Below are 15,436 nucleotides of genomic sequence, written 5' to 3'. Positions count from 1 at the left end.
GAATTTGAATTGACATACAAAAAAAGAATAAAAACACTTACGTGGTAACAAAATAATAATAATCATTGTATTTGTTATCTTTAATTATATATATATATATATATATATATATATATATATATATATATATATATATATATATATATATATATATATATATATATATATATATAGAGCCTCTTTTTTCTAAGTTTATTTTGCAGGTAATGATCATTTTATGTTTTTTGCTTGTTTTTCTGGCCACTAAATAGTGCTCCTGTATAGTGTTTGTGAACAATTTCTGGTTATCTAACCAAGTCTGAAAACCTGAAACGTGTCATTAGGCTTTGTGTGCTCTTCTAAAGACAAAGTCTCTTTTACATATTCTCTCTCATATATCTCTCCTGTAGTGAAACTTGTTTCAGGGGGACAGACATATTTGGTCAATTTTACCTGTGATCTGAAAGGATATATCTTTTTTTTTTTATAACCTAACCCCTGTAGGATTTAATTACATGTGTGGTCTTTAATAAAACAAAATATTTACATCTAATACAGAATGTCTTATCTAGAGCTCACTGAATTTGACAATAATAAAAGAAATTGAAGCCAAACAATATGTTTGTTTTCCACCACACAATGACATGCAAAGCTTCTTCTATTTCTATTGAATTAGATGATTATTGTAGACAATTAGGTTGCAGTGAATTCTATTCAGGGATATCAAATTTAAAGGGGGGGTGAAAACAAACACGTTTTTAGATTTTTATTTCTACAGAAAAATGAAAGCCCACGCCCTACATCCTGTACTTCGCAGATCCTGATTAGTATTTGTCTATTAAATAAAAAACTGTTTGGGGTTGCAACATAAAGTAGTGTAAATTATTATAGGTCTGAAATATATTGCGCAGTTGCTCCCGACTATAACTGTTCCCCATACATTTTTGTCTGTGTTGCATTATTTAAATGTCCAAACCGTTAACTTGTTTTCTTCTGTTCTGACAAACAAAAAAAGAAAATCAGTTTTAGAACAGTCATCATTGTTTATAACTTCAAACTGACACTGGATTATAGAGGTGATATAAGCATGTAAGAATAATGCATTGTGAATAAAAAAAGAATAAAAAAACTCCATTTTTGAATTAAATCATGAGACTAAAACAAGTTTTGTAATATTTATTTTGATTAGTTACAAAACATAAATAAAATCAACAATTCAATTAGTTATATTTTACAAAGGCTGAATCATCAGTAATATACTTTATGGTATTTTTATTTAGATTTTCATTTTTCCATGAATATTCTTTGATCAGATGTTCTCAGTCATGCAACTTTCAATCAAAAGATTGTTTTTGCATCACTTATTATAATAGACCTAGAGGACAACAGGAGACCTACAGGTGCTGGTCATAAAATTAGAATATCATGAAAAAGTAGATTGATTTCAGTAATTCCATTTAAAAAGGGAAACTTGTATATTATATTCATATATTACATACAAACTCATATATTTCAGATGTTTATTTTGTTTAATTTTGATGATTACAAATGACAACAAATGAAAATCTCAAATTCATCATATCAGAAAATTAGAATATTGTGAAAAGGTTCAAAATTGATGGCCCCTGGTGCCACACTCTAATCAGCTAATTAACTCAAACCACCTGCAAAAGCCTTTAAATGGTCTTTCAGTCTAGTTCTATAGGCTACACAATCATGGGGAAGACTGCTGACTTGACAGTTGTCCAAAAGACGACCATCGACACCTTGCACAAGGAGGGCAAGACACAAAAGGTCATCGCTAAAGAGGCTGGCTGTTCACAGAGCTCAGTGTCCAAGCACATTAATAGAGAGGCGAAGGGAAGGAAAAGATGTGGTCGAAAAAAGTGTACAAGCAAGAGAGATAACCGCACCCTGGAGAGGATTGTGAAACAAAACCCATTCAAAAATGTGGGGGAGATTCACAAAGAGTGGACTGCAGCTGGAGTGAGTGCTTCAAGAACCACCACACACAGACGTATGAAAGACATGGGTTTCTGCTGTCGCATTCCTTGTGTCAAGCCACTCTTGAACCACAGACAGCGTCAGAAGCGTCTTGCCTGGGCTAAAGAGAAACAGGACTGGACTGCTGGTGAGTGGTCCAAAGTCATGTTCTCTGATGAAAGTAAATTTTGCATTTCCTTTGGAAATCAAGGTCCCAGAGTCTGGAGGAAAAGAAGAGAGGCACTTCATCCACGTTGCTTGAAGTCCAGTGTAAAGTTTCCACAGCCAGTGATGGTTTGGGGTGCCATGTCATCTGCTGGTGTTGGTCCATTGTGTTTTCTGAGGTCCAGGGTCAACGCAGCCACATACCAGGAAGTTTTAGAGCACTTCATGCTTCCTGCAGCTGACCAACTTTTTGGAGATGCAGATTTCATTTTCCAACAGGACTTGGCACCTGCACACAGTGCCAAAGCTACCAGTACCTGGTTGAAGGACCATGGTATCCCTGTTCTTAATTGGCCAGCAAACTCTCCTGACCTTAACCCCATAGAAAATCTATGGGGTATTGTGAAGAAGAAGATGCAATACACCAGACCCAACAATTCAGAAGAGCTAAAAGCCACTATTAGAGCAACCTGGGCTATCATAACACCTGAGCAGTGCCACAGACTGATCGACTCCATGCCACGCCGCATTGCTGCAGTAATACAGGCCAAAGGAGGCCCAACTAAATACTGAGTGCTGTACATGCTCATACTTTTCATGTTCATACTTTTCAGTTGGCCAACATTTCTTTAAATCCTTTGTTTTTATTGGTCTTCAGTAATATTCTAATTTTCTGATATGATGAATTTGAGATTTTCATTTGTTGTCATTTGTAATCATCAAAATTAAACAAAATAAACATCTGAAATATATGAGTTTGTATGTAATGTATGAATATAATATAAAAGTTTCCCTTTTTAAATGGAATTACTGAAATCAATCTACTTTTTCATGATATTCTAATTTTATGACCAGCACCTGTAGTGTCAATTTAGTCTTCAAGGCATTATCATCCAGTAGTGAAGTTAACAGTAGGAAAATTGCCAATTTTCTTCAAAAAATATCTGATTATTCCTCCATACATTTGAAAAGGTGCTATGTATTATTATAGGGAGGGCCCATAAAAAGATGAAAACTTAAGGTTTCTCAACTTTTTAGTAACTTTGGGTTTATAATCATAAGCATACAATTTTTTTTACTGTTTGTACATTCCTATTTCAAAATACAAAAATAATCTTCATCTTTTAGATAACAATTTGCTTACACTCAAAAAGACAAAGTAAGCTTCATCATCGTGACCAAAAAATATATCGTTAGACACGTTAGTATCAGACATCACATCACAGTATCTCACCTTCACTAGTAATGCACTACACTTTTGTAGAAATGTAGGAAGTCTTGAAAAACTAAAAATACAAGAAAGCTTTGAATTTATGCTCTAATATATGTAGTTTCTCAATCACACCCTTTAATACATTTGTCCTTTTTCTGACTGACAGTCATCATTTTCATTTCCTTGTGCAATCCAAACTTTAGAATAGCTCAATAACCAATACAACAAATTACATTTTGAGTGCAGTGTGAGCTAATTATATCAACACTCAAGCATTGATGTTCAAACATGCTCATGGATAAATGTAATTAGATCAAGAAAATGTTTGGTAATATACCAGCTGATGATATAACAATCTGCATACCCCTGCTTGTACACTTGAAATGAAACTTGTCTATGGCCCATATTTCCACTTCTGCTTGATTAAAAAAATTAAGACCAGAAACTAAATAATTCACAGCTAAAATAAGGAATGGCAAACAAATACAATGCCTTCAAAAAGTATTCAAACCTCAAGTTTTCTTACATTACAACCACAAACCTTAATAAATAAACATATTTGTTTTGTGACAGACCAACACAAGGTAGTGGGTAACCAAGGTGAATTGGAAAAAAAAAAGTATATTTTTATTAGATTTTCTAAAAATAGTATTTGAGTTAAATAAAAAAAATGCATGCAACACTTTTCAATTTCCTATGTATGTGACCTAACTAGTAGAAAATAATCTACTTGTGTGGAACTCTCCTTGAACCCCAGTCAGCTTTGGCAGATAGTCACTCACACTGAGCCTGGTTCTGCTGGAGGTTATTTCCTGTTAAAGGGAAGTTTTTCCTCTCCCCTTTCACTACAAGCATGCTTTGAGTGAGGGATTGCCTTCAAGTCAATGAGTCGATGCAATCAACTGCTTTTCCTTAGATAGAAAACTTTAAATTAATTTGTCTGAATGATCTGGTTGAATTGTCTCTATAAAGTGCTTTGAGATGAAATGTGTTGTGAATTGGCGCTGTATAAATACCAAGGAACACAGCAGGGTTATGTCATGCAAAATCCCAGTCTCCTATTATACATGGACATCACAAATTTCTTCATGGCGAAGTGGCAAGATTATTCAACTGTTAAAAGTCAAAATCCTCCTGCAGTTTGCCAGAATCCATATAATGGACACAGGAAACATTCCCCCAACCGTATATATAACCAAGCATCTGTGTGGGGCTGAAATAATTAATACTATTATCCATTACTTAAATAATCATCATCTAATTAACTGATTAATTATTAAGTGGGTTAAACCAATTATGGAATATTGCATTTTCCATTTAAAATGAAAAACCTTCATCTGTATATATTTTGCTATTTAATTCTTAATAGATCAATCAAAAATCTTTTTGCCAGATCAATCGTTAGGAGCAGCCCTTCGTCTGTGGCAACACGTAAATTGGTGTCAACAAAAAAGATTTCAATTACATTTGAATGAACTTGAGTATTATTTTTATTTGGGAAGGATAAAAGGCCAAAATTCTACTCTATACATACAAAAAGCTGTACTAAACTTACTCTAAAAAGGGCTGACTCAGGCAGATAACTTTAGATGAATGCCTTACTTTTATATTATTGCAAATAAACCTTTTAATATTTCTTAAACGTTACAAGCATGCACTTCTGTGTGTTGGTCTGACACACAAAATCCTAATAAAATACAGCATGTTTGTGGTTGTCATGTGAAAAAAAAAATACAAATGGTAATAACCCTTTTACAAGGCATTGTAGAACTCAATGCAACTCAGGTTTTCAACCATTTTCAACATCAAAGTAACAACCATTAAGACCTAATGTTTTTCATCATTTCTGTAACTTAAGGAGGCCAGCCTAGAAGACAGGCAGAGTAAACATTACCACACAGTGAATGCGTAGAGTGACATCCTGCTTTCAATGAAAAGAACAATGGATGCAGTTCATCTTGTGAGACACAATTAAGCCTCTCACTGCTTTTCTCAAACATATACAGCCATGCACACAATAATACAATTATTATCAAAGGCAACACTGAAATGCTTAAGTCTGTAGAGTTTCCCCAGTTTTTACTGATTTTGCTTTCCGTTATCTTCCTCTTCAGCATTATCCCAGCAAAGCTTGATATGGAGAGCTCAACTGGTATCAGCTACAACAGGCTCCAAGCTACACTGAGGTCATGAGTGTACTGCAATAGTGGCAGTTTCCACTCAAGCAAAATCTAAAAAAAAAAAGGTGTTTACTGGGCAATATTTTAAAGAATCAATGTATAATATAATTTTGGACTATTAATATCACAAATGACTAAAAGCACATGCTGTAGCAGGCACAACACTACATATTAGACTCCATCATTAGGGGATGAGAGCAGCCACATATGTTGAAAAGCCTAATTGTGTAATTGGCGGTATATTTTTTCTTCACAATGTACTGGGTCGTAAAAAGAATAATATTAAATTTATTGATTTATCTTTAATTACTGTATCTCTGCAAATATTTTTTTATGGTTTTGAGGCAACTTAATCAACAGAATAAACACTGACCAACTTGGATGATGGTAACTAATTGCACTTTTAAATGTGGTAGTTGTTTTATTGTAGGCTGGCTGACTGAGCCAAAAATACTGCAACAATAAAATTTTGTGTCCTTGTTCTCCCAGCTGTGAGAGCTTTCAGGTCCAGCAGTTTGTTTGCAAGTAAAAATAGTTTATTTTCTCTATCCAACTGAGGTCGTTGTGTGATATGTTCTCAAATGTTTAAAAGCGCTGGAGCCATATGTAAACTCATACATAAAAGACAGCGATCAATCATTTGTAACTCCAGCCACTGACTTTTTCATTAATCTGTTATTTTTTTCTTTCACATTTATTTATTTTCTTAGCCACAACCTAGCTGTAAAACATACATTTATTTCACTCACAGGTCCCCCACACACATTGCACTTGATTGTCACTCCAAATGAATCTGATTTATGTTCTGCTTCATTTGTTATTACCATTGATTGGTACTTATTTATCTCTCAATTCTCCTGGTTTTACTTTTTCTTCCAAAGGAACAGAAGAGGAGGGAGCTGTTGGGTGAGTTTTGGCACTGGAAGGCAGGGCAGCAGTTGAGCAAGATGAGGAACAAGTGGAGGAGGGTGAGGAACAGGAGCAAAATGAACCCCCGGTCCCTGTGGTGTCGGTAGTTACGGTGGGTCCGTCGACATGCAGCATAGATGTGGTCGTGGACGCCGTTAATGTGGGGGTTTGGGAAGGCAGCAGCGGTTGGCTTTGAGGTGTTGGTTGGGGCAGCAGGATGGTGGGTTGTGTCTGCGACTGTATGGGGGTTTGCATCGAGGCTGTGGAATTTGTTGGCACAAAGGGGACTGCTGATAGGTCATCTGGTGAATAGGGGGAGGCTGATGGAGGTGTAAACACTGGTGCATCTGTGGTACTTGAGCCAGGTGCGATTGTGAAGGTGTAGGAGCTGGAGAGGGCAGGGTGTTCAGGGTCCCTCCACCTGCGTAAGGAGAGGATGCCTGGGGGTTCAGCTGGGTTCCTGGAAACCAACCTGGTCTAATCACCTGTAACAGTTATAAAATAATAAACACAGAAAAAAGATTTTGTTTGTTTAGGTTACAAAAAAAAAAATCACTATCCATTTCAGCTTCTACAAGTATTTTCACATTGTAACAATAAATTAATTCATTGAGACCTTTAATTACACACCAACAGAAGGTACATAATTTTAAAGTGGTGGAAAATGATAAACTGTTTTAGTTTCCAGTTTTTACAAATCTAGACACACTTTTAACAATGTTTAATTTAATCTCAGTATAAATCCAGCTGAACATCAGTGAACAAACAGTATCATAAAAAATAAGAAAGTTACCAGAAAGGTTAGGGATGAAGTTATGGAGAACTTTCACACTGGATAAGGGTTAATAAACTTTGTCCCACACTTTGAGTGTTTTTTTCAAATCTATAATGAGTCCTGTTTTTACAAGGCTCATAAGAACATAAGCAGATGTGAGAAAAAATTCTGATTAGATGAGACTAAAACACTTTTTTTTGGCAGCATAATGCCATGCAGGCATCCATTAAATGCAGCTGTATTTGGAGCAAAGGGTGGGCCTAAAAAATATTTGCTGTAGGAGCATCACCACATATGACTGTCAAACTTTTCAGGTTTTTTAGTTGCCAAAAATTTTAAAAGTTCAGTTTAGGTAACTGGATGTAAAGTTTTCTAGAATATGTTTCTCCTTTCATCCAAGAGGCTTCTTCTTTTGAAAGCAAAACATCTAGAAAACCTCATATCCAGTTGACTAAATTGAACTTTTCCAGCTTGGCGTGACCTGGATGACTGATAATCTTCACAGATAACTTGCAAAAAAGTTTGTAAAATATCTAAAAAGTTTCTTATCTATGTATGTTTCCTTCCAAATCACAATCACTTGTTGATTCATTACACACAGATAAAATAAATGAAATTACATAATAAAAAAAAAAACGTATTGTTCTAAATGCATTCCATCTATCTTAATACACAAAAAATAGGTATTGGTTTCATATCATGTCTTTAATTGTGTTTAGGCATACCTCTGCAGACTGGCTCCAGCCTCCTTGGACCTGCTGAATCTGCTTGATTTGATTCAGCGAAGGTTTGATCGGAGCAGGACCAAATGTCTCCTTTGTCCAATTGTCAACGAGCTTGTGCAGTTGGTCTGTAAATGTGCTTTTTCTAGATGGGCTGAGATCTGTGGAGAGAGTAAAACAGTTAATGATGCAATTTACTAACATGATTTACCTCTAGGATTTCTTAAATTTTTTTCTTTTAAAAAAACAATGATAAAATACTGCATGGAAAGACAAACGGATGGATGGATGGATGGATGGATGGATGGATGGATGGATGGATGGATACATGAAACAACAAAGCCCTGTTTGAGTTGATGAATGAATCAATGACTGATGGATGAATTGAATGAATGAATTATATTGGATGAATAAATGACAGATATATAAAAGAATAATGAATGGAAGGGTAAAGGAAGAGATGGATGATAGAGTGATGAACACTGATTGATGGATGTACCCTTTGAACATGCAGCAGGTCATTAAAGAAAATATTTGTACTAAGTCCATTCCTTTTTTCTATTCTTAATAAGGCCTGAAAAAAAAAATTTAAATAAACTCTGGAGACTCAGTACTAAAACCTGAATCAACCTTTTCTGTCAGGCAGTTCAGAAAGGTCCCTACCTGGTTCACCACCCAATAAACTAGTTGACTGCTGAACCCCTGGAAGAGACATATAAGCATTAAGAGGCATTGAGAGCAACTATACTTTTTTTAAATACCATGGAAAATGTGGCTCACAGTCGCCTAACCAGAGTGTGGAACTCCATTGTTGTCCATGTGAGAGTGAGGCCTGGCCCGAAGCTTGGCTTTGGCCAGCCTGGGCCTGCGTGGAGAGACAACAGGTGGTGCAGCAGGAAAAGGAGGAGTTCCATAAAGAGAGGCAGGTAAACTCTGTCTTTGGTCTTTGAGAGAACGAAGCTGTCTGTAGAGCTCCTGAAGCTCTCTGTTCTGCTGGGCCTGAAGGGAGACAACCTCTTTGATGTGCCTGCAGAGAGATGTGCAAAATAATGATAAAAAAATCAAATGAATGGAAAGTAAAACAATTAACACATTTCCTTGTTAATGACTTACTTTTCTCTTAGTCTCTGCAGTTCTTTTCTTAACCCTTCATCCCCCAACTCACTTTCATCATCATCATCACTGCTGCCAAGTGGGGAGTGGCTGTGTCCAAAACCACGAGAATGGTGGCTCTTTAATGGGGTCATCTTACCGTCTTCTTTGTCCCATTCCTTTGCCTGGGGTTTTCTCCTGCCTCTTCCCAAATCAGGAGACACTGTTGAGCTGTCAGTCTGTTTGTCTTCTGTTTTCATCACAGAGAAACGCCCCACTTTTCTATGAATGCTACCAGACAACGGATCCTTTGGAGGCGAGGTCTGGGAAACTGGATTAACCTGATAACATAAATTAGTAGATATTTGATGGTCCAGACCAAATAAAGCAGAGTCTAAAATCAGGATGCATGACTCCTACCTGAAATTGTTCTTTAGGTGAACCTAACTGTGTCTCCTTCTTATCAACTTCGAGTGCCTGGCTGGATGAAAGTTCCTCTGATAAGATGACAGGGTGAAAAACAAACAAACAAAAAAGACAAAAAACGCAAAAAGAAATAAATGAAAAATTATGAACAAACCAAATCAATGCAGAAAAAATTAAAGAGACACAAACACACATAAGAAACATAACAAAGTTAGCTACTTGGCAACATTGTTGATTTTCATGTTGTGATATCTGTGTGAGTTATGTATCTTATTAAATAACCCAGGAATATGACATGGTTATGAAGAACATAACTACACTTTTAAAGATGCAAAAAAAAATTAAATAAAAACCTGGTGTAAAATGTTTCTTTCATTCAAAAGAATACGATTAATAAAGCATTTAAATAATGTAATTTCTATATGTTGTTTACCCAATAAACCTTCAGATTCCCAATTGGTCTCTTTTAATAAAGAATGCCAAATTAGACAAATTCAAAACAATATTTGTAAGTTTAAAAGTGCCTTGCAAAAGTATTTTCACATTCTGTCACATTACAACTACTAACTTCAGTATATATAGCCTGCATCCTATGTTTTAAACCAACATACAGTAAATTACTGGACAATTGTGAAACTAAAGAAAAATAACAAAGGCTTTTTAAGAACTTTTTACAGACTAAACAATAAAAACAGTCCCCAGCTTATAGCTGTTAAAGACCAAAAATGTTCTGCCAATTTGTTTACCTCTTAGCATAACCTCTGAGAAGCTTTTTAAAGAAAATCCTTCCCACACCCCAATTCTGCAACCACAATGTTTTATCAGAAGGATTAATAGATTAATGTGATGGCTTAGTTCTCTCTAAAAAAATGTGTTTTAGATTAAAGGCCAGAAGGTATTGGTCTTAACTAAATAGATCTGTGCTTGTGAGGAAACATAAATATAACTTCATATAACCCTTTTTCTCAGCAATGGCCTTCTTTTTCTTCTTGTGTTGGTCTGTCAGACTAAATCTAAATAAAATACACAGAAGATGGTTGTTGTAACATGACTAAATGTAAAAAAAACAAAAACAACAACCCCCCCCCCCCCCCCAAATAAATAAATAAATAAAAAAAAAAATAAATAACTGGTACCAATATTTCTTGCAGGCACTGTGTAGTGAATGTACTTCGTACTTGGGATTAGCATTACAGCAAAAAGTAGACATGGGTTTTTACATTTCAGAAAAATTTTAAATTTGTTACAAAAACATATTACAATAATTATGTAAGGAGATAAAACGGAATGTTGATGTTTGTTACAGGTTTTACTTACAGATAACGATCCATTATTAGTCACTGGTGTGGAACATAACAAAGGTGCTCATGCATGTGCTCTTGTAGCTGAGGTCCTACAGTAAGCTACTACTATACAGGCCACACATATAAACACAGAAACATGCAAGATGGATGGAGTATGTTAACAACAAAGTGCAGTGTACATACACAAAAGGCTTTTGAGCATAACCCTAGATATAAATGTCAGGTCCCAGATAAAGTACTCAATCTATAACCCTGTTTCTAAATATATATATATATATGTAAAAGGTAAATAAAAGGTTCAAAACTGAGAAAAGCAATAAAAACCGTGAAAGCAGCCTTTGGTCACTTAATGGAAATTATTCATAAGATGTTTAACTAGATGTTTTCTTTTTACTTTTTGTTTCTTTCTTTTTCTGCTTGTAAATATCAGCCTCTGGTTAAAGTCCTTTAAAAATAATTTTTTCTTCAAATCTCTGAATTCTGTTTAAATTACATTTGACATCCAAACTGTCTTTGGATATGGGGTTGCTCTGTAAATTAAACATTTTCTCTAAAAATAAAATTCTATTTATGTCATAGTATTACCACAAAAATATATTGCAAGACATTTATATCTAAAAACTTGAGTCTTAATTTTCAATGCTGCAGGCACATAAAGTGCACATGTATTTTAAATAAAATTTTATCACATATGAAGTGACTTGCAAATGTACTCAAACTTTTAATTACAGAAACTAATGTAAATTGTTTTTTTTATAGACTTTGGGACATTCTAACATATTGTTCTGGCACTATGCTGTGTTTCCCTGTTTGTAAGCAAACAGACTCCAGTCCTCTTTCTTCTGCAGTCTATGACTTTTTTTTTCTGTAAGGACTGCCCTGTACTTAGCTCCACTCACCTTCACATTTAACTTGGCTTTGCTACCTATTCCCACAGCATGACTCTCTCTCAGGATCTGTAAATTCCTGAGATCCATAGTGATCTCAGGATCACTATGAGAATAGTGTATTTAGTTATTTTTTCCAACCCTGCGAATGCATGCAAACTTTTTTTTTAGTTATTATTAAGATATCTTGAAAACTCTGTATATCCTATTTCTCTTTAGAAAGTTTCATCTTTGCATTGGTCTTTCACATCAAACCCCAATGAAATACATGAAAGCTTGTTGTTGTATCGAGACCAAATGTGAAGAGGTATGACTCATTTTCAAGAAACTGCTTAGCTGCTTAGCATCTCATTCTTATAATTATGTGATGCACTGGCTACACTGAGTCAGAAGGTGAGGTGGAAGCTGCCAGCGGAGCCTGGAGGCGTGGGGCAATGAAGCAGGATGTCATGAGAAACAACAGGCCTTGGGTGAAAGTCACAGCTGGGCTTTTCTCCAGACTTCATCTGCACTTGGAAAGCATCAGGTTTTTAATGCCTACCTGATCCAAAAAAAAAATCATTCACCCTTTCCTGCAATCCACTGTTCTGCCCTCCGAGTGCCCCATGCAAAACAAAATAAAGTATAGCAAAAATAATTTGAACATAAAAGGAAAAACAATAATGTATGCAGTGATGTAAAAACTGATGTTACATGGGAACTTTAAGCATAAAGGAGAAAGACAAATTGATCTTGAGATATTACATTTTCACTATTTCTTATTCGTTAAGAGTTATTTTTGCTGTTGATATTAGTAATAGATGTTAGCTCTAGGTTCATGCCCCAACACCCATTCTCTCTTTCTCGTGCTCTCTCGTTCCTTAAAAGGACGCTACCTTGTGGGACTCTGGGCTTCTTGAACAAGCTGGCGGAGTGGCGCAGTTTGCATGCCCAGTTTTTGAACTTTCGAGTCCAGGATTTCTTGCTAACCGGATTTCTGATACTAGGACATGTCAGGTTTAGGCCAAAATATCCACCTCCTGCATTGTGCTGCTGCTGTCCATGCTCGAGGGAGATCGCTTGCTGATTTAAAGGCCATGATGCATCTCCGACGGCACTGGTGTCGGAGTGTGGGTGTACAGCCTAAAACAGTTAGGACAATTAAGACTGGCAGTATGAATGGGAGACATAAAAAAAATGGAGCTACTTTAACATTTAAATATTACAAGTGATCACAAACACTTAAAGATGAATCACATTTACACAATAGATTATGAACGACTAATTCTAGTATTGCTTTTAGTGTTTACTTACAGGTACGGATGGTTCTCCTCTTACAAATGAGTCCTGGGATCCAGTAGCAAGACTGGGAGAGGTGGGCTTGGTGGATGAGGCAGAACCAGAGGGGAGAGAGGGGCCAGGTTGTACCTCTACTGGGCCTGACAGAACAACGTCGCCCACTTCTGAAGAAGCTTCATGTTCCTCTTCCCCTCTTTCTGGGTCAGGGGAGGTAGAAGAGGAGCGGGGAGTGGTAGAAGAGCTGGTCGAGGAGGTGGTTTGTCGGGAGGTGTCTGTGGAAGTGGCAGGTGGGTAAAAAGGCATAGAGGCAGCTGATGTTGGAACAGAGGCAGCCCCAGCTACCATTGCTCCGCTGTTGCACTCCTGATAAAGCAGGTTTCTCAGCTTTTCATCCAAAGTCTTAATACGGTTATCGCCAAATTCAATTTTCGGGGGACCTTCGCTGTCTGACTCAGCCACAGAAGATGGTTGACCTGGGGATGGTGTCATTGTGAAGGAGAGGCTGGGTAGGTGGGCTTCAGTGGAGGCAAGATGGAGAGGGGGCAGAGAGGGGTCAGATGAAGGGTGAAAAGGGGCAGAAAAGTGGCCTGTTTCATCTGTGACACTCGTCTCTCCTGCAGACACCTCAGACTCTGATATATGCGAAGAGGCCTGCTTCTGACTTGCACACAGCAATTCCTCTGTGGTTTTAGCTCTCTCGTATTGCAGCTCAGAGTGTAGAAGCACCGTTTGTGGCTGCACCGGCTCAGCAGGCACTAGGCTTGGTTGTGGAATCTGATGTTGTGGTACAGCTGTAACATTTAGCTGTGCCTGCTGTTGGAGAAACTGTTGACTTATGGAAGTGGGAAACATTTGGCCTTGAGCTGCAACACCCACAAACAGCTGATGCTGTTGTTGCTGCAGGTGAAGTTGCATAATTTGCTGCTGCTGTATCATCTGTTGCAAGGTCCCCTGTTGATGCTGTGGCTCTTGCTGCTGGGGAACTATAAGAGCCTGAGGGGCAGAAACTGTCTGTGTAGGCTGCTGAAACAGAGGCTCCTGAGGTAACTGAGGGGCGTATTGTAAAGGCTGCTGTTGAGGTGGCAGGGATTGGGGCATTGGTTGCAGAATCTGAAGTGTAGATGCTTGCAGCACCTCTCTTTGGCCCGACTGAAGAAACACAGGATCTTCAGGAAGGTGTAATTGCACTTGTGCTTCCTGTTGCAGTGGTTGTTCTTGCAGCAGCAAAGTTTGATCTTGGTTGCCCTGGTACTGGGAAATGTGTTGTTTTGGTGTTAACTGCTGTATCTGTTGTTCAAATGGACTTGCTAAGTGCTGCGGCTGTGCTGTTGCTTGCAGCTGTGATTGTTGTGGGACTAGACAGGTCATTTGTGTAAACACCTGCTGCTCTTCAATGGGAAGTTGAGTTACAAGAGCCAGAGGAGTGGAGTGAATAGAGGTTGATGACGTTTCAGCTGCTGAGGGCCTTGATGCATTGCCCATTGTACCTTCTATATTCTGAGGTACAGTGGAGAAAACATTGGTGACTGCAGGGGTTTGGTTACTAGAAACTATGGTGGTGGCTGTAGGAGACACAACAGCAGGAGCATCTGACAATTTTGGGATGCTAGCAGCAGTTGTTGTTGCTGTAGTTGGAAGACAACTGGTAATGTGGTCATCTAAAGCAGCAATGGTTTCATAGGATGTGGTCTTAGCTATAGTGGCTGAAGGGGCAGAGAGAGATAAGGCTGAAGATGAGGCAGATGAAAAGGAGTTGTGAGGGGAAGACACCTTTTCAGTGACTGGCTCAAGAGTCTGAGATGAATATGTTTCTAAAGCCAAAAGAAAACACACATTTAGTTTTTGTTACTTTCTCTGTCAGTTCAATAAGCCGCATCATTACCACAGACTGATTTTGTCTCACCTTCATCTTTTTGAGGAGACTGGGGAATTTTTGCCTCAGCAGTGGGCGGAGGTGTGACTGCACCCTGGCCAGACAGGGAGTCTCTGTGACGAATGGTCTGGTTGATAAAGAACCGCCAGCGACCCACTGGGGACGACTGGGGGACTGACTCCATGACTAAACCATAAAAGCAGCTCATTAGTTTTGAGAACAGATTTTTTTTTTTTACAATCGTTCTCTAAAAGAGGAAATCGCTCTCTCTTTATATATATATATATATATATATATATATATATGTGTATATATATATATATGTGTATATATATATATATGTGTATATATATATATATGTGTATATATATATATATATATATATATATATATATATATATATATATATATATATATATATATATATATATATGTGTGTATATATATATATGTGTGTATATATATATATATATATATATATATGTATATATATATATATGTATATATATATATATATATATATATAAATAAATAAATTAATGACAATCAACAAGCTTACCAGAGCTAGTGCTCACTTGTAACTGGTTAGTTGATCCAGTCTAAAAGAGGAAAAAAGTTAATTATAGATGCTGGTAAAGATTCTCATTCAT

The 15,436-nt window shown here is 36.9% G+C and overlaps 1 protein-coding gene across 1 annotated transcript in view; it reads right to left on the bottom strand.

Annotated features, from left to right (window-relative positions):
• Positions 1–5,921: 5,921 nt before the first annotated feature.
• The window catches only part of si:dkey-151g10.3 (serine/threonine-protein kinase WNK3), a 47,476-nt gene continuing 37,961 nt past the window's right edge, over positions 5,922–15,436 (bottom strand). The window contains exons 16-25 of the mRNA XM_038283141.1: positions 15,346–15,385; positions 14,817–14,972; positions 12,929–14,724; positions 12,511–12,757; positions 9,439–9,515; positions 9,040–9,359; positions 8,718–8,953; positions 8,590–8,628; positions 7,930–8,087; positions 5,922–6,914 (exon numbers count right to left, since the gene is read on the bottom strand). Coding sequence (XP_038139069.1) covers positions 6,585–6,914; positions 7,930–8,087; positions 8,590–8,628; positions 8,718–8,953; positions 9,040–9,359; positions 9,439–9,515; positions 12,511–12,757; positions 12,929–14,724; positions 14,817–14,972; positions 15,346–15,385 — 3,399 coding nt within the window. The 3' untranslated portion in view covers positions 5,922–6,584. The remainder of the gene's footprint in view (positions 6,915–7,929; positions 8,088–8,589; positions 8,629–8,717; positions 8,954–9,039; positions 9,360–9,438; positions 9,516–12,510; positions 12,758–12,928; positions 14,725–14,816; positions 14,973–15,345; positions 15,386–15,436) is intronic.

Source organism: Cyprinodon tularosa, unplaced genomic scaffold, assembly GCF_016077235.1.
Source record: "Cyprinodon tularosa strain WSP-4 unplaced genomic scaffold, ASM1607723v1 ctg19, whole genome shotgun sequence".
Classification (NCBI taxonomy): domain Eukaryota; kingdom Metazoa; phylum Chordata; class Actinopteri; order Cyprinodontiformes; family Cyprinodontidae; genus Cyprinodon; species Cyprinodon tularosa.
The sequence above is the reverse complement of the archived record's forward strand: the minus strand, read 5'-3'. Positions and strand labels throughout refer to the sequence as shown.